Source organism: Acipenser ruthenus, chromosome 25 (assembly GCF_902713425.1).
Source record: "Acipenser ruthenus chromosome 25, fAciRut3.2 maternal haplotype, whole genome shotgun sequence".
Taxonomy (NCBI): Eukaryota; Metazoa; Chordata; class Actinopteri; order Acipenseriformes; family Acipenseridae; genus Acipenser; species Acipenser ruthenus.
The window spans coordinates 4,322,955-4,346,114 of record NC_081213.1 but is presented as its reverse complement, the minus strand read 5'-3'; the positions used below and the strand labels follow the sequence as shown (position 1 = coordinate 4,346,114).

Sequence of the window (23,160 nt, the reverse complement as noted above, 5' to 3'; positions counted from 1 at the left end):
TACGTTGACCACAGCTTTCTATATGGATACCATCTATAACCTTAAAATAAACTCTTGAGGTAAAACTGGAAGAAGCTAAGTCAATGTGACTTGGCAAATGTGTTGCTTACTCATTCATCACTGTAAATTACACCGATGAAGGAATTAGCTATACTTGAGTTATAACCACAGAGGGTTGGTTCGCTTTTGCATGTGGTGAAAATATAATGATCCATGAATAACCACATACATCCGATAAAAACTTGCATGTGAGGTCAAATCATAATAACACATGCCAGGGGCTATGCATGGTGGTCCATTCTCCAGTTTTATAATGACATTATCAAACATGCTGCTAGAATTGCTTCTTTATGATCACATAATCATAAATCATTATCCTCAGAATCTGTTATTCTCAGACTTCAGCTAAATAGAGTCGACATCAAGTTTAATGCCAAGTGGGTAAGCGGTTGCAAAGTTTCATGAAGGAACTACTGGTTCTGAAGGTATAACCTTTATCTCAGTCTAACTCATTGCAACAGCATTTGCTGGAATACGATGAGCATGAAACAGGTGGAACACTTGGAACAATCTGTTAAGAACAACATGACACTGGAAAAGAAATATATGATAACGGTTTTTATTTTTATTGAGGTATTTTCTTTCCACTGCAGCCCGTCTGCCAAACAAGCACTAGCTATCAAAGCCCAATTGTTGTCTTACTAATAACTAGAAACAAGCAGATGCATCTTTTATATAGAACATGTGTCATGGATTACATTTGCATAATAAATTAGGGACAGCCTGTTTACATAAAAGCATGTTATGGGTATTGAAGGTTTTTCTTTTTTTTTTTTCTGTCCAACCCATGTAGGACTTCAGTGCACACCGAATGCTTTAAAAATACAGACTCAAATACAGTCATGCAAGAAGGCATTACTAGAATACAGGACTGCAGATTAAAACTGCAATGTTATTTTTACAGGAGACTCAACTATGGATGGACAGATAGAAAGATAGTTCTAGATCTCCATACTTGATATAGCTCCATATGGATGTTGTTTCCAGCACCTTCTAATCTAAACAATGGACGGACGTCAGAGAACTACCCAGTTTTTTTTTCCTTCAAATTCATGTGAATCAAGGACACTTAATATGGCCCTATAATCCATTTTATAAAACATTGCGCCAAGAGTCAAATCTAAAAAATACAAAACCATAAAAATAAAACAGTTTGAATTTTATTCCAACGCGAAGCCCGCCAAGAGTATAACAGGGACATTAAGATTTTAGGGATCTGTACTTGCTAGTTGAACAGTGCAGACTGGATAGTACAAGAGAACACTGAACAAATGTATTTTGGCTCCATTGTAAGGAAACAATCAAACAGACTCATAAATAAGGCCTGCCAATCTAGTGTCTAAGAAACAACTTTGCGCCTGGCCAGTTGAAGGTACTGCAAGATTTGGGTAAAACCAGCCCTACAGTATGTTTTACCTATCACATAGGTCATCATGTAAAGCAGATAATGATCAAAAATGATGCAGCTCCACAAAAGATTGTCACTCTACAAATGCATATTTTTTTACATTAATATTTTATTACTAGTACAGTAGGCAAGTAGCAGTTGTAGCCTTTTAGCAAATTTGCAACAATTAAAAAACAGTAACTGATCCTTTAAAACAACGTCTTTAAATGTACCTTTTGCCATCATTTGTTTGGCTGCTTTTCTTCTTGTGTTTCTTCAGCTCCAGTCATTTGTTCGGACACGGTGCATGTAAGGGCATTGCTGCCATCTTATGGGCAAACTCAGCTATTGCACCAATAGTCAATGGAAACTTAAAACAGAAAGGCAGTATTTCCCAACCCAGCATTCCTGCGTCTGCCAGTTTTGTGGTGTTATCCAACACTCTCCTTCCAATGCAGTTCAATCATGTTTTCAGCAGCCACTGTCAGCTGTCAGTGCATACAATGCAGGTAATGAAATGTCTAACTGTACTACTGTATGGATCTGTTTTATTTGACCTGAAGTTTCTTTTCAAGTTCAATGGGAGTCCATGAAAAATGAAACCTTCATCAGTGTATCTAAAACAAATAAAAACAAGTAAACGTCAGATTATACAGAAGAACCAGCTTAAAAATGAAAATCTGGTTTATTTGCAACCTCAAACTACAGTTTTTCATTGATACCGTGGAATAAACAGAGATAAAAAGCACTATTTCAAAGTCCACTGTTCATTTGCTGCCGGTTACCTTGTATCAGTTCCTGTCCCTTTTGAGTAGACACCCTGTTCCAGGACTGAGGGAGTGCTTGTATGTGTGAAAAGTTGTCAGGCTTTATTGTCTGAAGTAAAAGCTTCCTCTTTAAGAATATTGATGTAAAGTAAAGGAATGAACAGGTAAGAGACAAAACAAAACGCTGGTTATAATGTCTGTAAAGAATGATACAAATAAATACATTTTAGCACACTCATTTTACCAATATTCAGTCCTAAAACACTCTTTCTAGAATGCTTAAGTCTTTAAATGGTTTGCGTTTGTGAAATGCTGTTAACCTCTACAGTGCTTGCATACTAGTACTAGTTGATCCAACTATTCATGCATCTGTACTTCCCTGCAGGGGAATAAAACTCCAGATTATCAAAAATATAGATGGACTACTTACTATAAGAGTTAGAGGGCTATCATAGTGGGATGTTTCTGTGTCCTTGTGGGCAACCCTGATATGGTCAGGCATTTTTCTCACAATCTTTGAAGACAGGTATTAAATATACATGAATATAAAGAGCTTTTTCCAAGAGGGAAGGCGAGAACATTATCGTAAATGTATCTCCAACTAGCCTAACAGTACATGTAACATTCTGAAGGTCTACTGTAGCCATTCCAGCATGTCTGCCACTGAGGGAGCAAGAGATGACCTCTCAATTGAAGCACTGAGGCCAATTGTGTCTGCATGTTGTTCATACTGCTGGAAAACTGTAGCCACTTGGTTACTGACAGCATCTTGAACAGTTTGCAGAACACTCCTGCAATAAGGATAAGAACACATGTAATTGGTCTGCAACTAAGAGAGTTGTTTTTTTAGAAGGTTGACCATCCACCTAGGATGGGAGTCTGTTCCATGTTAATGGATGGAAAACGATTATGGAGAGAAAGTGGTAATCTGTCTAGAAAAGAGAACATGAGATGCATCAAGAAACTGTGTTTTGGTGTGTACACCATACATAACATTCATATCACAATATAGATTTGGACTGACTTCATTAGTCATCAATACCTTGTGCTAATGATTTATGAATACAGGACATGTTTAACACCGTTATAGGATTATCATATCCCCTTCGGTCACACATTTTTTATTACATTTTTAAAAATGTTAAGTTTGTGTGAACTCTGTGGCGTTCCAGAAGTTCCCCTGCCATAACTTTGAAAAATATATACATGCATTTTAAAATAGATACCTAGATAGGAAACGTAACATGGTACAATTGTGCATACAGTGACTGAAGGGGATATGCAGTTACACATGATATCTTATGCAACTAATGGCCAGACATTAAATGTTTTCATGTAGAGAATGCTGAAAAAATAAAGCAAATTGGGTATTTTCCACAAAAAAAATAAAATAAAGCCATCTGTTCAATTCTGCTAAGCCTTCCATAAAGTATAACCACTTGTTCTGTTTTTTTCCCCCCATATTGACACTTTAAGGGTCTCTTTCTTGACAGATTTTTTAAGATTTAGATCAGCAAGACAAAAAAAAATTGAGAGCAATAACACTTCAAAGTCCAGCTTGCATCTGGCATGGCATTTTCAAAATACAGTAAAATATTACATTTTTCAAACTTTGCTTTAGATGTGAATTCAGGACCTTGTCATTTTTAAATTTAGTTGGTCTGAAGTTGTAAAGATCTAAAAGTTTTTTTTTTTTTTTTTGTGTTGCCAAGCTATCCTGTGGAATATTTATTGACTACAAATCTGAGAAGTAATGTCTTCTTGTGCTACCATCTTAGATTACAAAAAAAAAAGATTGCCCAGTGATTATATGTAATCTCCCTACTATTAAGCTATCACAACTAGAGTTTTAAGGACACCTATGTTATATGCCAGTAGTATTCAAGGAGACTGCAGTACTTGGAAAATAGGTCAAGTATTTAAAATAGTTTTGCATTAAGGGGGTCACATGACAATTCATTCATATTATATAGGACCAAATCTGTATTCCACATATGCAACAACTGGTTCTCTGGATATATGTGAAACCTAAAAACAGGGTGTTAATAGTTTAGAGTTTAAATATTAACCAACATTTACAATTTTGGCCAAATATAGGCGTTAGCCTTAGTGTTTTCCTAGTAGGAAGTGTACAATGAAGTCCAATTAATTTCATATTCATTACATATAATTAAATGCTGTCCACATACAGTCTTACACACAAAAACACACACAAGTGATGGATGGTTTCTTATGATGGCTTTTCTGATTGGTTATAAGCAAGACAAAAAAAGTCTCAGAAATTAACGTCTTCATCTGGTACGCATTTATTTTTAAATTTTTTTTTTAATGCTTTATAAATTAAAAATGCCGCAAAAAAAGGCATAACGGAGTTCACAGCAATATATATATATATATATATATATATATATATATATATATATATATATATATATATTTTTTTTTTTTACTTAAGCCCTGCTGTTCCTTGGAGGTCACTGATCCATGTATGACCAGGCATAATCTTGCATAGCTTCTGAGGCAACATTAGAACATTGGCTGGCATCTTACATTTTCTCCCCCAGTTTTCCCAGCACTGTTTCCACAGCTTGGATGAGTTTGCATCTCAGCCGCTGTTCCAGCTCAGGAAAGCCCTGTAAAGGTGTGTTCTTGAAGCGGACCTTGCTGCATGATTGAAGCTGCTCTCCCAGGCTGCTCAGGGAACTGAGGAGAGGTAAGCAGTCTGCCAGGGTGCAGTCCCAAACACTCTGCTGCTGCCCTATCACTTCGAAGCACTTCTTGGTTGCCTGGTGAACTGACAAGATGGCGGCTTGTTTTGACATGCTGTCCTGCCACGACAACAACTTTGTTAGACATTTGTGACGTGGTATTCATTGAAGGCTATTTTCATTACTGTCGCATTACTACCTATTCACAAGTATTTCACTTTGCTTTTTATTTTTCCATTTTTATCTTTCTCTTTGACAATAAGTTGACAATGAGTTTAATTTTCCACATATAACCTGATTGTGGGGCTCAGGGGGGGTCCTGTTAACAGCAGAGCAGGATAATAATAATAATAATAATAATAATAATAATAATAATAATAATAATGTATAAAGGGGCTTCAGACAAGTCCAAGTAAAATATTAAAATATCTAATGCAAAATGACTTGTGAGAAATGTGTTAAGCTGATGAGCAGTTATACCGACTCCAAAAAATGTAAAACGATTTAATGAACACACCAAAATGAGTACAGCCCCCTTTAATTCACCATATGAAGTCAAGGCAATGATGCATACAGTATTAATTTACTGTACCTATTTTGCTGTGTTTACCATGGTATACCTCAATCAACGTTTATTAACCAATATGAAAACTGATTGCAAAGTACCAAAACTATCAATACTTAACTTTACACCTCGGTACTAATGTTTTTATATTTAATAATAGATAGATAGATAGATAGATAGATAGATAGATAGATAGATAGATAGATCTCAGCACTGGTATCACTGGCAAAGCTATAATTGTTTAAAAACACACCAAACCCTGAATACGAACATCCAAGACGCTGTTTTCTTGGGAACCCTATTTTAATCGACTAATCATAAAACACCACGTTGCAGCATTATGTTATAAAAGCGGTAAGAAAACTAACATACGCGAAATGCATTAATCTGAACAGCTAAAGCATGTTATAGTTATTTCAATCTTAAAAATGTGACTGTATGCAGAAAACAATATACATACCCTCAGCGATTCAAAAAATAATAACACTATGTAACACAATTTTTGTGTTATTTCCTAATTACTTATGCCTCAAATGTATAGAAAATGTCTATTATTCCCCACAAACTTTGCTTTTGTGACCAGGACAGTAATATTTTGAAATGTACCTATTTCCAATGAGAAAACGGGCAAATTTGTGTCTTTTCGTTCACATAAAGTCAGAAAAAAACAACATATGAATCCAAATTAACATGTATTTGTACTAAAGTAATAAAAAAATGACTACAAAAGATTTAGAAGTGAGTAGTTTTTCGAGATTTACAATTATACTGTAAATCACTTTCACGAATCAGCCCCCAAATGTAGTCTCCCATCATACTGTCCTTGGTAGCGGCGTTCAAAGTCCAGTATATCCTGGTGGAAGCGCTCGCCTTGCTCCTCCGAGTACGCTCCCATGTTCTCCTTGAATTTATCAAGATGAGCATCAAGGATATGGACTTTGAGGGACATCCTACAGCCCATTGTGCCGTAGTTCTTCACCAGAGTCTCAACCAGCTCCACATAGTTTTCGGCCTTGTGATTGCCCAGGAAGCCCCGAACCACTGCGACAAAGCTGTTCCAAGCCGCTTTCTCCTTACTAGTGAGCTTCTTGGGGAATTCACTGCACTCCAGGATCTTCTTTATCTGTCCGACGAAGACACCGGCTTTGACCTTTGCCTCAGACAGCTTAGGGAAGAAGTCTTGAAGGTACTTGAAGGCTGCCGACTCCTTATCTAGAGCTCTGACAAATTGTTTCATAAGGCCCAATTTGATGTGCAGTGGTGGCATCAGCACCTTCCGGGGGTCCCAGCCGTACTCATCATACTTCAAGGCGTCCAGCAAGGTCTTGATGCTGTTGTAATCCTCTTTGAGGTGCACCGAGTGAGCCAGGGGAAGAAACGGGTACTTGTTACCATTATGGAGCAGCACGTCTTTGAGGCTCCTGGATGAGCTGTCAATGAAGGACAGTATAACGAGAACATGATGGGAGACTACATTTGGGGGCTGATTCGTGAAAGTGAGTTACAGTATAATCGTAAATCTCGAAAAACTACTCACTTCTAAATCTTTTGTAGTCATTTTTGTATTACTTTAGTATAAATACATGTTAATTTGGATTAATATGTTGTTTTTTTCTGACTTTATGTGAACGAAAACTTTAAGACACAAATTCGAGCGTTTTCTCATTGGAAATAGGTACATTTCAAAATATCACTGTCCTGGTCACAAAAGCAAAGTTTGTGGGGAATAATAGACATTTTCTATACTTTTGAGGCATAAGCAATTAGGAAATAACACTTACTACCCAGGAACAAAAAAAAAAAAAAAAAATTGTTACATGGTGTAATTTTTACATGCATGTAAACGCATTTCGTCGAAACTCATGTATATCAACTGCCTTCATGTGTTTTACGTCAATTTAAGCCTCTTCTCTTCACCAAATGCTTTCTGTGAATTGTAGTTTTAAAAATCTATTGGTCGAACGATGTTGGCTTACGTTATTGTTATTCGTAGCCCTAAACTATTTGCTGATTGGACATAATATTTACCGTTTCATTGGTTAAAATAAGTACAGGTTTCTTTTCTATTTGTGTGATTGGCTAGAAAGGAATGCGTTAGGACGCAGAAGTCTGTGGGAAAATATGATTGGCTGGCTATGGGCGGTTGAATTTGAAAATTTCAAGTACAGCAGCATTTTAAAAAGAGGCTGCAGGGCTGAAACGGAGGTATGTAGATCATGGTAGCTAATATTTTATTTAGGATTGATGGTAAATAAACCTTCACGGCGTCCAGTGTGTTTTACTGAAGCGCAGATATCGATATGTTGTTTAGAAAAGGATTTTACTTGATAGGGACAAGGTATTTTTTTTTTTTTTTGCGCAGCAGACGTAGACATGTAACGTAACGTACCATCGTCTAATTTTTAAGAAATAAAGTGTTTATGTTCGTACAACGCAACCAACGCTTTCTTGCATTATAGCTGAAAGACATGTTGTTTGTGTTATATTATACTATTCCCGGTATTTAAAAAAAAAAAAAAAAAAAAAAAAAAGTGCAGTCCGTGTTTACATGGGTGTTGTTGTTTGGTAACAGCTGAGCTAGGCCTTGGATTAAATAAAATAAAACACCTTTCATCTCATTTTCTAACATTGCAAGTGCGGTATACACAATCTAGCACACGGGAACTGTACCTTTTTTTTGTATTTTGGAGGGAGGGGGGGGTAGGATTTGTTTTATGATGTGTAAAACTGGAATTCCAGAATAATGGTTCATGTTGATTGGGTACATTGTAAATACAACATCATGTGGAACTGTAAAATGATCTGAAATACCGCGTACCGTCCTCTGTGAGTCTGCTAACGACACACTAACAAGCCTGTGTCAAAAGCAACTCGCGGTACACCGGTAATTCCAAAATCAAACGGCAACTGGTTACAAAAGGAAAGGCTTTCTCAATGTAACTTTATAACTGCAATCTTCAAACCAAACAAACATATTATAATATACTGTGTGTGTATATATAATGTATGTGTGTGTGTGTGTGTGTGTGTGTGTGTGTGTGTGTTAAACTAATCACGTAAATTTTGAGCCTCATAATTGTAGTAACAACATTTTGGCAATTATGTTTATATTGGATTTCTGTAATTGTCTGTTTTATTTATATACAATATTACTCTATAACGTTGAGATATATGGCTCAATGAGCATTAGTCTTGAATCCCCTTACCTTAAAAGTAACATTAGATACAGTAGTCCAAGTTTAGTGCTAGGTCTGAAGCCAGCCGCTGATTGTAAGTACTGACCAAATTCACTGGTTGTAACATTTGACAGGTCGCATACAAAACTACGAATTACAAATTTTAAATACCTACTTTAAGAAAATAACTGCCAAAATGTTCCATTTGACACAAAAAAACTGCTCATTCTTAACGTTTTTATGCATGGCTTTATTTTTAGACTGTATATTTCTTAAATACATGTCTGTCTTCAACAATTGTATAATCAGCTACTGGGGGAGGGTGGAAAGTGTCCCATTAGCATGAACGGTCCATATTCTCTTCCTTGCTTTGTGAACCTGTTCCATGACGTGTTTTCCTTCACTGATTTTAGTTTCTGACGTCATGCGGGCTACAAGGAAGAGAGCAACTGCCAGAGGGCGTAAAAATGCTGTAAAAAGTGACAAGCTGGAAGCTTTCTTCATAGACTTTGATAGTGAAGGTACAGTCTGCTTCAATACGTTTCCCTTTTACACTGTAGCGCATTGTTGTTCATTTGGATGTGGCAAAACCTATATACATAGTGGTACACTGATGATGGCACTGCATACATGACTGAAATTGTTTTTAATAATTGTATTCTTGCAGTTAAGGCTATTGTTGAAAAACTTAAATCAACGGCCAGCAGCCTCCTGAAAGAAGCTGATAACTTCTACAACATTGCCATCATCAAGCTTCCTGTGACCGTCAGAAAAATGAAATGGATGGATTATTTTGGTAATACAGTTATCTTAAAACATGTTACATATTTTAATTGGTAAAGTGTTTGCTGAACCGATATTGTAAAATAATGTATCTTTTAAAATAATGCAGTAAAATAACTACACTTTGACTGAAGCTTTATTTAAATGCCCTACCAGTTACCCCCCTCTCTGTTTCCCAAAGCTGTAGGAGGAAGCTTAAAAGCCATAGAAGCAGTAGCAAAGGTATGTATGTTCATATTTGCTGAATCAGTGGATTTAAAAAGGTATATATATATATATATATGTGTGTGTGTTTTACAATTAAAAATTATTTTGCAAAACCCATGTATATATGTGAAACTACAAAACGTGTAATGACTAAATCCCTAAAATATTGTTTCAGACTGAACTGGGCCTCTCAGAAGTAGCAAACAATGCTGCTGAAGTTAAGAAGCTACCAAAATCAACACAAAAAGGTCAGGAAACCTGTTTCTGTGGTTTTCAAATAATGTTTAGTATGAAAACACTGCTGCTATCTAATTATCTGAACAATAAATAAACAGCAGTTCATGTTTTGTTTTTTTCTTTTCTTTCATGTAGCAAATAAAAAGAAGCTCGGCACAGAAACAATTTCAGAAGAAGCAGAAAATATTCCACCAATCAAGACAACCACTAAAAAGGTCAGTAACTGCTTTATACAGGGCAGTGGTCAATGTGTTCCACACATGATTGATTTTTCCCAAAATGGGGGTGCATATCTCAGACAGGGATATGGAAGAGTGGAGGTCCCCTGAAATTTGTGACTTATGAGCACATGGTTGGATTCTTGTTCAACTGCATCGTTCTAGTCCTTTTTTCTCTCTCTTTTTTATGTTGCATTTTTCTTTTATAAAAATCCTTAAATAAATCAAACTTTTCTTCCCTAGGGTAAAGCAACCACCAAAAAGGTTCCTCCATCAACCAGAAAGCCCAGGGCTCTTTCAGTAAACCAAGCAGGTACTGGCATTAGAAAGTAAGTATACATGTGGAATGCATTCATAATGGTTAAGTTTTTTAAGACACTTTTTTTGGTGTATATCATATGTCTTCGACTTGTATCTGAGTTTAGGAATTAGGATATGCAATATACATAATTGTGGGATATTAAGAAAGCAAGGTGACGGGGGTAGTTAAGGGAGGGGGCAGTAAGAAAATTCTCTGCCATAAGAAAAAATGTAATTCTCTCTAATGCTTTCAAGTAATATAGTGACTAATGATCAGCACATCACTTACTATTCACAACCAATGCCTGGTTTCACTGATAACCTTTAGCATGGTTCTTGGACTAAATGTTAGCTTATGTATGTTAGTCCAGAATTGGTAAAGGTCCTTATTGGAGTCTGTAAAGCCATATAATAATGGGTCAATATGCATAGCCTCCTGGCTTTATTACGTTCCTAGTAAATGCTGCTACCTTCTGTACTAATGCACAATTTATTATAATAACCTATTAGTAAATTATTTGGCAAAAATCTGCAGTATTTACTGAACCGCATCTTTTTTGAACTAGGTCTACCAGGAAAGCTTGCGCAACTCCAGCTACAAATGCACTGGATTCATCTTTCATGGGACCCACACCCCTTATTACTCCAAGGTTTGATTCAAGGTAAGTTGTGTCATATTTATTTGTATCACCCTGTGGATATTGTGTATGCGTGTCTATATATATATATAACTGCACAAAATTGAACGCATATGAAAGAAAAGGTTTTTAAAAAATGTACACAGTTTTAAAGATTAAAAAATCTTTTTTTTTTTTCAGGAAGGGCTTTTGCCCGAAATGTCCTGAAAATAAGATTTTTTTTTTTTTTTTTTTTTTAATCTTTTAAACTTTTTGTGTAAATTTTTTAAAAGCCTTTTTTCATATATAAAATAATAATTGTGTGTGTTTAATGTATATGTATTTTTTTTTGTTTAGACTTCCAAAAACCCCAGCAGTACGCAACCCAAGGCACAGAGAGCGTATTTATAGCATTTCGGTGAATGGCAGTCCGATTGCTCCGAACAATGATCTTTTAATTAATATACCAATTGGAAATGGAGAGGTAAGTTTTGGTTTCCAACAGCTATTTTATGTCAATTAAATATGACATTACTGAGCTTCAGACAGTTCCTTAATGCCCTTGCAGATAGCAAATGTTTTTTTTCTGAATTTAGTTTTGCACAAACTGCACCCTAAACCGTGGAATAAACAGAGATAAAAAGCACTATTTCAAAGTCCACTGTTCATTTGCTGCCGGTTACCTTGTATCAGTTCCTGTCCCTTTTGAGTAGACACCCTGTTCCAGGACTGAGGGAGTGCTTGTATGTGTGAAAAGTTGTCAGGCTTTATTGTCTGAAGTAAAAGCTTCCTCTTTAAGAATATTGATGTAAAGTAAAGGAATGAACAGGTAAGAGACAAAACAAAACGCTGGTTATAATGTCTGTAAAGAATGATACAAATAAATACATTTTAGCACACTCATTTTACCAATATTCAGTCCTAAAACACTCTTTCTAGAATGCTTAAGTCTTTAAATGGTTTGCGTTTGTGAAATGCTGTTAACCTCTACAGTGCTTGCATACTAGTACTAGTTGATCCAACTATTCATGCATCTGTACTTCCCTGCAGGGGAATAAAACTCCAGATTATCAAAAATATAGATGGACTACTTACTATAAGAGTTAGAGGGCTATCATAGTGGGATGTTTCTGTGTCCTTGTGGGCAACCCTGATATGGTCAGGCATTTTTCTCACAATCTTTGAAGACAGGTATTAAATATACATGAATATAAAGAGCTTTTTCCAAGAGGGAAGGCGAGAACATTATCGTAAATGTATCTCCAACTAGCCTAACAGTACATGTAACATTCTGAAGGTCTACTGTAGCCATTCCAGCATGTCTGCCACTGAGGGAGCAAGAGATGACCTCTCAATTGAAGCACTGAGGCCAATTGTGTCTGCATGTTGTTCATACTGCTGGAAAACTGTAGCCACTTGGTTACTGACAGCATCTTGAACAGTTTGCAGAACACTCCTGCAATAAGGATAAGAACACATGTAATTGGTCTGCAACTAAGAGAGTTGTTTTTTTAGAAGGTTGACCATCCACCTAGGATGGGAGTCTGTTCCATGTTAATGGATGGAAAACGATTATGGAGAGAAAGTGGTAATCTGTCTAGAAAAGAGAACATGAGATGCATCAAGAAACTGTGTTTTGGTGTGTACACCATACATAACATTCATATCACAATATAGATTTGGACTGACTTCATTAGTCATCAATACCTTGTGCTAATGATTTATGAATACAGGACATGTTTAACACCGTTATAGGATTATCATATCCCCTTCGGTCACACATTTTTTATTACATTTTTAAAAATGTTAAGTTTGTGTGAACTCTGTGGCGTTCCAGAAGTTCCCCTGCCATAACTTTGAAAAATATATACATGCATTTTAAAATAGATACCTAGATAGGAAACGTAACATGGTACAATTGTGCATACAGTGACTGAAGGGGATATGCAGTTACACATGATATCTTATGCAACTAATGGCCAGACATTAAATGTTTTCATGTAGAGAATGCTGAAAAAATAAAGCAAATTGGGTATTTTCCACAAAAAAAATAAAATAAAGCCATCTGTTCAATTCTGCTAAGCCTTCCATAAAGTATAACCACTTGTTCTGTTTTTTTCCCCCCATATTGACACTTTAAGGGTCTCTTTCTTGACAGATTTTTTAAGATTTAGATCAGCAAGACAAAAAAAAATTGAGAGCAATAACACTTCAAAGTCCAGCTTGCATCTGGCATGGCATTTTCAAAATACAGTAAAATATTACATTTTTCAAACTTTGCTTTAGATGTGAATTCAGGACCTTGTCATTTTTAAATTTAGTTGGTCTGAAGTTGTAAAGATCTAAAAGTTTTTTTTTTTTTTTTTGTGTTGCCAAGCTATCCTGTGGAATATTTATTGACTACAAATCTGAGAAGTAATGTCTTCTTGTGCTACCATCTTAGATTACAAAAAAAAAAGATTGCCCAGTGATTATATGTAATCTCCCTACTATTAAGCTATCACAACTAGAGTTTTAAGGACACCTATGTTATATGCCAGTAGTATTCAAGGAGACTGCAGTACTTGGAAAATAGGTCAAGTATTTAAAATAGTTTTGCATTAAGGGGGTCACATGACAATTCATTCATATTATATAGGACCAAATCTGTATTCCACATATGCAACAACTGGTTCTCTGGATATATGTGAAACCTAAAAACAGGGTGTTAATAGTTTAGAGTTTAAATATTAACCAACATTTACAATTTTGGCCAAATATAGGCGTTAGCCTTAGTGTTTTCCTAGTAGGAAGTGTACAATGAAGTCCAATTAATTTCATATTCATTACATATAATTAAATGCTGTCCACATACAGTCTTACACACAAAAACACACACAAGTGATGGATGGTTTCTTATGATGGCTTTTCTGATTGGTTATAAGCAAGACAAAAAAAGTCTCAGAAATTAACGTCTTCATCTGGTACGCATTTATTTTTAATTTTTTTTTTTAATGCTTTATAAATTAAAAATGCCGCAAAAAAAGGCATAACGGAGTTCACAGCAATATATATATATATATATATATATATATATATATATATATATATATATATATATATATATATTTTTTTTTTTTTTACTTAAGCCCTGCTGTTCCTTGGAGGTCACTGATCCATGTATGACCAGGCATAATCTTGCATAGCTTCTGAGGCAACATTAGAACATTGGCTGGCATCTTACATTTTCTCCCCCAGTTTTCCCAGCACTGTTTCCACAGCTTGGATGAGTTTGCATCTCAGCCGCTGTTCCAGCTCAGGAAAGCCCTGTAAAGGTGTGTTCTTGAAGCGGACCTTGCTGCATGATTGAAGCTGCTCTCCCAGGCTGCTCAGGGAACTGAGGAGAGGTAAGCAGTCTGCCAGGGTGCAGTCCCAAACACTCTGCTGCTGCCCTATCACTTCGAAGCACTTCTTGGTTGCCTGGTGAACTGACAAGATGGCGGCTTGTTTTGACATGCTGTCCTGCCACGACAACAACTTTGTTAGACATTTGTGACGTGGTATTCATTGAAGGCTATTTTCATTACTGTCGCATTACTACCTATTCACAAGTATTTCACTTTGCTTTTTATTTTTCCATTTTTATCTTTCTCTTTGACAATAAGTTGACAATGAGTTTAATTTTCCACATATAACCTGATTGTGGGGCTCAGGGGGGGTCCTGTTAACAGCAGAGCAGGATAATAATAATAATAATAATAATAATAATAATAATAATAATAATAATAATGTATAAAGGGGCTTCAGACAAGTCCAAGTAAAATATTAAAATATCTAATGCAAAATGACTTGTGAGAAATGTGTTAAGCTGATGAGCAGTTATACCGACTCCAAAAAATGTAAAACGATTTAATGAACACACCAAAATGAGTACAGCCCCCTTTAATTCACCATATGAAGTCAAGGCAATGATGCATACAGTATTAATTTACTGTACCTATTTTGCTGTGTTTACCATGGTATACCTCAATCAACGTTTATTAACCAATATGAAAACTGATTGCAAAGTACCAAAACTATCAATACTTAACTTTACACCTCGGTACTAATGTTTTTATATTTAATAATAGATAGATAGATAGATAGATAGATAGATAGATAGATAGATAGATCTCAGCACTGGTATCACTGGCAAAGCTATAATTGTTTAAAAACACACCAAACCCTGAATACGAACATCCAAGACGCTGTTTTCTTGGGAACCCTATTTTAATCGACTAATCATAAAACACCACGTTGCAGCATTATGTTATAAAAGCGGTAAGAAAACTAACATACGCGAAATGCATTAATCTGAACAGCTAAAGCATGTTATAGTTATTTCAATCTTAAAAATGTGACTGTATGCAGAAAACAATATACATACCCTCAGCGATTCAAAAAATAATAACACTATGTAACACAATTTTTGTGTTATTTCCTAATTACTTATGCCTCAAATGTATAGAAAATGTCTATTATTCCCCACAAACTTTGCTTTTGTGACCAGGACAGTAATATTTTGAAATGTACCTATTTCCAATGAGAAAACGGGCAAATTTGTGTCTTTTCGTTCACATAAAGTCAGAAAAAAACAACATATGAATCCAAATTAACATGTATTTGTACTAAAGTAATAAAAAAATGACTACAAAAGATTTAGAAGTGAGTAGTTTTTCGAGATTTACAATTATACTGTAAATCACTTTCACGAATCAGCCCCCAAATGTAGTCTCCCATCATGTTCTCGTTATACTGTCCTTGGTAGCGGCGTTCAAAGTCCAGTATATCCTGGTGGAAGCGCTCGCCTTGCTCCTCCGAGTACGCTCCCATGTTCTCCTTGAATTTATCAAGATGAGCATCAAGGATATGGACTTTGAGGGACATCCTACAGCCCATTGTGCCGTAGTTCTTCACCAGAGTCTCAACCAGCTCCACATAGTTTTCGGCCTTGTGATTGCCCAGGAAGCCCCGAACCACTGTGACAAAGCTGTTTCAAGCTGCTTTCTCCTTACTAGTGAGCTTCTTGGAGAATTCACTGCACTCCAGGATCTTCTTTATCTGTCCGACGAAGACACCGGCTTTGACCTTTGCCTCAGACAGCTTAGGGAAGAAGTCTTGAAGGTACTTGAAGGCTGCCGACTCCTTATCTAGAGCTCTGACAAATTGTTTCATAAGGCCCAATTTGATGTGCAGTGGTGGCATCAGCACCTTCCGGGGGTCCCAGCCGTACTCATCATACTTCAAGACGTCCAGCAAGGTCTTGATGCTGTTGTAATCCTCTTTGAGGTGCACCGAGTGAGCCAGGGGAAGAGACGGGTACTTGTTACCATTATGGAGCAGCACGTCTTTGAGGCTCCTGGATGAGCTGTCAATGAAGGACAGTATAACGAGAACATGATGGGAGACTACATTTGGGGGCTGATTCGTGAAAGTGAGTTACAGTATAATCGTAAATCTCGAAAAACTACTCACTTCTAAATCTTTTGTAGTCATTTTTGTATTACTTTAGTATAAATACATGTTAATTTGGATTCATATGTTGTTTTTTTCTGACTTTATGTGAACGAAAAGACACAAATTCGAGCGTTTACTCATTGGAAATAGGTAAATTTCAAAATATCACTGAACTGGTCACAAAAGCAAAGTTTGTGGGGAATAATAGACATTTTCTATACTTTTGAGGCATAAGCAATTAGGAAATAACACTTACTACCCATGAACAAAAAAAAAAAAAAAAATTGTTACGTGGTGTAATTCTTACATGCATGTAAACGCATTTCGTCGAAACTCATGTATATCAACTGCCTTCATGTGTTTTACGTCAATTTACGCCTCTTCACCAAATGCTTTCTGTGAATTGTAGTTTTAAAAATCTATTGGTCGAACGATGTTGGCTTACGTTATTGTTATTCGTAGCCCTAAACTATTTGCTGATTGGACATAATATTTACCGTTTCATTGGTTAAAATAAGTACAGGTTTATTTTCTGTTTGTGTGATTGGCTAGAAAGGAATGCGTTAGGACGCAGAAGTCTGTGGGAAAATATGATTGGCTGGCTATGGGCGGTTGAATTTGAAAATTTCAAGTACAGCAGCATTTTAAAAAGAGGCTGCAGGGCTGAAACGGAGGTATGTAGATCATGGTAGCTAATATTTTATTTAGGATTGATGGTAAATAAACCTTCACGGCGTCCAGTGTGTTTTACTGAAGCGCAGATATCGATATGTTGTTTAGAAAAGGATTTTACTTGATAGGGACAAGGTATTTTTTTTTTTTTTTGCGCAGCAGACGTAGACATGTAACGTAACGTACCATCGTCTAATTTTTAAGAAATAAAGTGTTTATGTTCGTACAACGCAACCAACGCTTTCTTGCATTATAGCTGAAAGACATGTTGTTTGTGTTATATTATACTATTCCCGGTATTTAAAAAAAAAAAAAAAAAAAAAAAAGTGCAGTCCGTGTTTACATGGGTGTTGTTGTTTGGTAACAGCTGAGCTAGGCCTTGGATTAAATAAAATAAAACACCTTTCATCTCATTTTCTAACATTGCAAGTGCGGTATACACAATCTAGCACACGGGAACTGTACCTTTTTTTTGTATTTTGGAGGGAGGGGGGGGTAGGATTTGTTTTATGATGTGTAAAACTGGAATTCCAGAATAATGGTTCATGTTGATTGGGTACATTGTAAATACAACATCATGTGGAACTGTAAAATGATCTGAAATACCGCGTACCGTCCTCTGTGAGTCTGCTAACGACACACTAACAAGCCTGTGTCAAAAGCAACTCGCGGTACACCGGTAATTCCAAAATCAAACGGCAACTGGTTACAAAAGGAAAGGCTTTCTCAATGTAACTTTATAACTGCAATCTTCAAACCAAACAAACATATTATAATATACTGTGTGTGTATATATAATGTGTGTGTGTGTGTGTGTGTGTGTGTGTGTGTGTGTGTGTGTTAAACTAATCACGTAAATTTTGAGCCTCATAATTGTAGTAACAACATTTTGGCAATTATGTTTATATTGGATTTCTGTAATTGTCTGTTTTATTTATATACAATATTACTCTATAACGTTGAGATATATGGCTCAATGAGCATTAGTCTTGAATCCCCTTACCTTAAAAGTAACATTAGATACAGTAGTCCAAGTTTAGTGCTAGGTCTGAAGCCAGCCGCTGATTGTAAGTACTGACCAAATTCACTGGTTGTAACATTTGACAGGTCGCATACAAAACTACGAATTACAAATTTTAAATACCTACTTTAAGAAAATAACTGCCAAAATGTTCCATTTGACACAAAAAAACTGCTCATTCTTAACGTTTTTATGCATGGCTTTATTTTTAGACTGTATATTTCTTAAATACATGTCTGTCTTCAACAATTGTATAATCAGCTACTGGGGGAGGGTGGAAAGTGTCCCATTAGCATGAACGGTCCATATTCTCTTCCTTGCTTTGTGAACCTGTTCCATGACGTGTTTTCCTTCACTGATTTTAGTTTCTGACGTCATGCGGGCTACAAGGAAGAGAGCAACTGCCAGAGGGCGTAAAAATGCTGTAAAAAGTGACAAGCTGGAAGCTTTCTTCATAGACTTTGATAGTGAAGGTACAGTCTGCTTCAATACGTTTCCCTTTTACACTGTAGCGCATTGTTGTTCATTTGGATGTGGCAAAACCTATATACATAGTGGTACACTGATGATGGCACTGCATACATGACTGAAATTGTTTTTAATAATTGTATTCTTGCAGTTAAGGCTATTGTTGAAAAACTTAAATCAACGGCCAGCAGCCTCCTGAAAGAAGCTGATAACTTCTACAACATTGCCATCATCAAGCTTCCTGTGACCGTCAGAAAAATGAAATGGATGGATTATTTTGGTAATACAGTTATCTTAAAACATGTTACATATTTTAATTGGTAAAGTGTTTGCTGAACCGATATTGTAAAATAATGTATCTTTTAAAATAATGCAGTAAAATAACTACACTTTGACTGAAGCTTTATTTAAATGCCCTACCAGTTACCCCCCTCTCTGTTTCCCAAAGCTGTAGGAGGAAGCTTAAAAGCCATAGAAGCAGTAGCAAAGGTATGTATGTTCATATTTGCTGAATCAGTGGATTTAAAAAGGTATATATATATATATATATGTGTGTGTGTTTTACAATTAAAAATTATTTTGCAAAACCCATGTATATATGTGAAACTACAAAACGTGTAATGACTAAATCCCTAAAATATTGTTTCAGACTGAACTGGGCCTCTCAGAAGTAGCAAACAATGCTGCTGAAGTTAAGAAGCTACCAAAATCAACACAAAAAGGTCAGGAAACCTGTTTCTGTGGTTTTCAAATAATGTTTAGTATGAAAACACTGCTGCTATCTAATTATCTGAACAATAAATAAACAGCAGTTCATGTTTTGTTTTTTTCTTTTCTTTCATGTAGCAAATAAAAAGAAGCTCGGCACAGAAACAATTTCAGAAGAAGCAGAAAATATTCCACCAATCAAGACAACCACTAAAAAGGTCAGTAACTGCTTTATACAGGGCAGTGGTCAATGTGTTCCACACATGATTGATTTTTCCCAAAATGGGGGTGCATATCTCAGACAGGGATATGGAAGAGTGGAGGTCCCCTGAAATTTGTGACTTATGAGCACATGGTTGGATTCTTGTTCAACTGCATCGTTCTAGTCCTTTTTTCTCTCTCTTTTTTATGTTGCATTTTTCTTTTATAAAAATCCTTAAATAAATCAAACTTTTCTTCCCTAGGGTAAAGCAACCACCAAAAAGGTTCCTCCATCAACCAGAAAGCCCAGGGCTCTTTCAGTAAACCAAGCAGGTACTGGCATTAGAAAGTAAGTATACATGTGGAATGCATTCATAATGGTTAAGTTTTTTAAGACACTTTTTTTGGTGTATATCATATGTCTTCGACTTGTATCTGAGTTTAGGAATTAGGATATGCAATATACATAATTGTGGGATATTAAGAAAGCAAGGTGACGGGGGTAGTTAAGGGAGGGGGCAGTAAGAAAATTCTCTGCCATAAGAAAAAATGTAATTCTCTCTAATGCTTTCAAGTAATATAGTGACTAATGATCAGCACATCACTTACTATTCACAACCAATGCCTGGTTTCACTGATAACCTTTAGCATGGTTCTTGGACTAAATGTTAGCTTATGTATGTTAGTCCAGAATTGGTAAAGGTCCTTATTGGAGTCTGTAAAGCCATATAATAATGGGTCAATATGCATAGCCTCCTGGCTTTATTACGTTCCTAGTAAATGCTGCTACCTTCTGTACTAATGCACAATTTATTATAATAACCTATTAGTAAATTATTTGGCAAAAATCTGCAGTATTTACTGAACCGCATCTTTTTTGAACTAGGTCTACCAGGAAAGCTTGCGCAACTCCAGCTACAAATGCACTGGATTCATCTTTCATGGGACCCACACCCCTTATTACTCCAAGGTTTGATTCAAGGTAAGTTGTGTCATATTTATTTGTATCACCCTGTGGATATTGTGTATGCGTGTCTATATATATATATAACTGCACAAAATTGAACGCATATGAAAGAAAAGGTTTTTAAAAAATGTACACAGTTTTAAAGATTAAAAAATCTTTTTTTTTTTTCAGGAAGGGCTTTTGCCCGAAATGTCCTGAAAATAAGATTTTTTTTTTTTTTTTTTTTTTAATCTTTTAAACTTTTTGTGTAAATTTTTTAAAAGCCTTTTTTCATATATAAAATAATAATTGTGTGTGTTTGTAATGTATATGTATTTTTTTTTGTTTAGACTTCCAAAAACCCCAGCAGTACGCAACCCAAGGCACAGAGAGCGTATTTATAGCATTTCGGTGAATGGCAGTCCGATTGCTCCGAACAATGATCTTTTAATTAATATACCAATTGGAAATGGAGAGGTAAGTTTTGGTTTCCAACAGCTATTTTATGTCAATTAAATATGACATTACTGAGCTTCAGACAGTTCCTTAATGCCCTTGCAGATAGCAAATGTTTTTTTTCTGAATTTAGTTTTGCACAAACTGCACCCTAAACCTCTGATGAATATGAAAATTAGCAAGGCATTTCCAATTCCTTGGTGATGTGGTACTATTGTCACTTGTTCATCTCGCTCCCTTCAACAAATCAAGTTTCTTTACTCCTTGATATTTAAAGTTGTTGTTTTTTTTACAGAGTATGCAGATATTGGCAAGTGAAATGAACGAGACTGATCTGAGTCAGTTTGATGAACATGCAGTGCAGAAAATTAAGTTGCTCTTGGTAAGTTATTGTTACATTTTATTAGAAACATTTGGTGAGTCTAAATGTTAAGGTTAATGCTTTTAATTTGTGCATCAACACTAGAGGTCTATGTATGCAGTACCACTGTTGGCTGGTTTCACAGACCCGGATTAGCCCTGTTACCTTACTGGTAATCGGGCTCTGTATCCAGCAATGTATTTTAAGATTAACAATCGCACCATAGTTCATTCAAAAAGTTCCAAATAACTTTAATTGTATTGGGTTTATTTAAACAACTTTGTTTTATTAGTGGAGTCAGCAGACAACATGAGAGCATGGGTAATGTTCTCTTAGGTTCTGCTTCCCTGTCTTCGATTATTTAATTTTATCTACTTAAAACTGCCACAGGCTCTCTAACATATATAGATAGATAAATAGATATTTGTTTAATTAAACTGCTGTATTTTCTTTTCAGAAACGTCTTTCTACTATGTGTGGCAGGTCGTAGGCTGAAAGATGAAGCTGATGACATTTTATTTTGTCCACTTGCATTCTCTGACTCTTGCTCACAGTTTTTATTTTTTTACTTTTTACTGTACAGTAGAAACTGCATAGTTGCATACTATTTATTGACACGTTTATTTTCTCTCTGACGCTGCTTTATTACACACCACAGTCCACTTCGTGTCCCATCTTTAAGTGGCATTTCTGTGCACAGGAATTTTCTGTGTCGGGGATCAACATTTGTAAAAAATATTCAAGATGACACCGATACCTAAAACAGGCTTGAAGTGATTATTATTAAAACCTGGCAAGTTTACATGCTTCCCCATACCTGCGTTTCATAAGCTTCAATTGCAATTGCTGGACATTGCAGTAAATTGAGTGAATAGTATGTCTAATAATTTAATTTCTCTACTGTATTTTGTAAATGAGTAATTAAAATTAGCTATATATTCATTCTAACCAAGGTGATTTCTTTATGAAACACCAGATCACTTATTTTCTTATTTGGTATATGTTTCATTTGATGATGATTATTGTGAATAATATGTTCAGTGACAGTAGTAAGCTACTAGTTTTAAATAAATGGTTTCTTTCTATTTACCAAATGTAAGTTGTTTAAACTTTCACTTTGTGTATTTCTAGCCACCCTTTGTGGTATCATTTTGATGGGGAGGGAAAAAATTGTCAATTTGTAAGAATTCAATGTTCATGTCTAGTGACTGACAGTAAAGTCCTGGTTGAGTGAAAATATACAGTACGTGGCCTCTTGATGTAGTGTGAAATTAAACCAGTACTTTACACCAATAATAGAGTAAAATAATGGTGAAGGTGATTGCATTCTGTCTCGGTCTGAATTAAATCACTGAGCTCAAATTTGCAATAGATCTACTAACAAATCATGTATACAAATAATAAACACGTAATGGTACTGAAATGGTAGCATAAATCGTTCCTGTTGTGCATTTTTATTTGCTATGCAGGTCACAAATTCTGGTGTTTAGTAGACAAATTATTTAGATTTTCCAATGGAAGTACAATTGAGTATAAAGGTTATTGCATGGAATGTTATGAAAAGGGGTATAGGAGCATGCTCTTCTGTTTCCCTGTAAACTTTCAAATATACATTTGACAGCCACATGTTCAGATTATTGAATTTTAAAATGTATGTATCTGTCTTTGTGTGTTTGGAAATCATAGGGTAAAAGCTCACCTGGAGCTTCTGTAAAGTAGGCTTCCCAACTATAAATAGCAGTACACTGTCAACAAACAAACATGAATCATGCTGGTAAGGTTATCCAACCATTAATAATGTGTTGCTCTGCACTGTGTCTTTAGCAA

The 23,160-nt window shown here is 35.7% G+C and overlaps 3 protein-coding genes across 12 annotated transcripts; 2 read left to right on the top strand and 1 right to left on the bottom strand.

Annotated features, from left to right (window-relative positions):
• Positions 1–789: 789 nt before the first annotated feature.
• On the bottom strand, positions 790–5,957 carry LOC131696800 (AFG2-interacting ribosome maturation factor-like). Of its 4 annotated transcripts, none has more exons than XR_009308826.1 (4): positions 5,948–5,957; positions 4,765–5,037; positions 2,233–3,005; positions 790–2,064 (listed from the first exon to the last, which is right to left on the bottom strand). XR_009308826.1 is itself a non-coding variant. In XM_058999559.1 (2 exons), the coding sequence occupies exons 1-2, from the start codon at positions 5,034–5,036 to the stop codon at positions 2,849–2,851; spliced, it is 429 nt and encodes a 142-aa protein (XP_058855542.1). In that variant the 5' UTR covers positions 5,037–5,048; the 3' UTR covers positions 2,096–2,848. The 4 variants fall into 4 exon arrangements, 1 of the variants encoding a protein (XP_058855542.1); XR_009308825.1 differs by lacking the exon at positions 5,948–5,957 and having other exon boundaries at positions 1,336–2,064; positions 2,233–2,341; positions 2,645–3,005; positions 4,765–5,048; XR_009308824.1 differs by lacking the exon at positions 5,948–5,957 and having other exon boundaries at positions 4,765–5,048.
• Positions 4,789–14,399, top strand: LOC131701489 (borealin-like). Of its 4 annotated transcripts, none has more exons than XM_058999557.1 (10): positions 4,789–4,927; positions 9,077–9,184; positions 9,331–9,459; positions 9,628–9,668; positions 9,829–9,901; positions 10,026–10,105; positions 10,352–10,437; positions 10,975–11,070; positions 11,383–11,509; positions 14,263–14,399. In XM_058999557.1, the coding sequence occupies exons 2-10, from the start codon at positions 9,088–9,090 to the stop codon at positions 14,335–14,337; spliced, it is 804 nt and encodes a 267-aa protein (XP_058855540.1). In that variant the 5' UTR covers positions 4,789–4,927; positions 9,077–9,087; the 3' UTR covers positions 14,338–14,399. The 4 variants fall into 4 exon arrangements, with proteins under 4 accessions (XP_058855540.1, XP_058855538.1, XP_058855539.1 ...); XM_058999555.1 differs by lacking the exon at positions 4,789–4,927 and adding an exon at positions 6,843–6,983; XM_058999556.1 differs by lacking the exon at positions 4,789–4,927 and adding an exon at positions 7,548–7,692.
• Positions 14,273–22,427, top strand: LOC117413007 (borealin-like). Of its 4 annotated transcripts, none has more exons than XM_058999553.1 (11): positions 14,273–14,411; positions 18,559–18,666; positions 18,813–18,941; positions 19,110–19,150; positions 19,311–19,383; positions 19,508–19,587; positions 19,834–19,919; positions 20,457–20,552; positions 20,867–20,993; positions 21,268–21,354; positions 21,791–22,427. In XM_058999553.1, the coding sequence occupies exons 2-11, from the start codon at positions 18,570–18,572 to the stop codon at positions 21,821–21,823; spliced, it is 849 nt and encodes a 282-aa protein (XP_058855536.1). In that variant the 5' UTR covers positions 14,273–14,411; positions 18,559–18,569; the 3' UTR covers positions 21,824–22,427. The 4 variants fall into 4 exon arrangements, with proteins under 4 accessions (XP_058855536.1, XP_058855534.1, XP_058855535.1 ...); XM_058999551.1 differs by lacking the exon at positions 14,273–14,411 and adding an exon at positions 16,426–16,477; XM_058999552.1 differs by lacking the exon at positions 14,273–14,411 and adding an exon at positions 17,030–17,174.
• Positions 22,428–23,160: the final 733 nt, after the last annotated feature.

What these genes read in the sequence shown, in the direction of transcription:
- LOC131701489 (XM_058999555.1), top strand. Translation starts at nt 6,947, where the DNA reads ATGATGGGAGACTACATTTGGGGGCTGATTCGTGAAA. An exon ending in GAAATGGATGGATTATTTTG is followed by an intron (nt 9,460 to 9,627) that starts GTAATACAGTTA and finishes TGTTTCCCAAAG; the next exon opens with CTGTAGGAGGAAGCTTAAAA. An exon ending in TACCAATTGGAAATGGAGAG is followed by an intron (nt 11,510 to 14,262) that starts GTAAGTTTTGGT and finishes TTTCTCCCCCAG; the next exon opens with TTTTCCCAGCACTGTTTCCA.
- LOC131696800 (XM_058999559.1), bottom strand. Translation starts at nt 5,036, where the DNA reads ATGTCAAAACAAGCCGCCATCTTGTCAGTTCACCAGGCAACCAAGAAG. An exon ending in GGAAAACTGGGGGAGAAAAT is followed by an intron (nt 3,006 to 4,764) that starts GTAAGATGCCAG and finishes TCCTTATTGCAG; the next exon opens with GAGTGTTCTGCAAACTGTTC.
- LOC117413007 (XM_058999551.1), top strand. Translation starts at nt 16,441, where the DNA reads ATGATGGGAGACTACATTTGGGGGCTGATTCGTGAAA. An exon ending in TTGGGGGCTGATTCGTGAAA is followed by an intron (nt 16,478 to 18,558) that starts GTGAGTTACAGT and finishes CACTGATTTTAG; the next exon opens with TTTCTGACGTCATGCGGGCT. An exon ending in ACCAAAATCAACACAAAAAG is followed by an intron (nt 19,384 to 19,507) that starts GTCAGGAAACCT and finishes TCTTTCATGTAG; the next exon opens with CAAATAAAAAGAAGCTCGGC.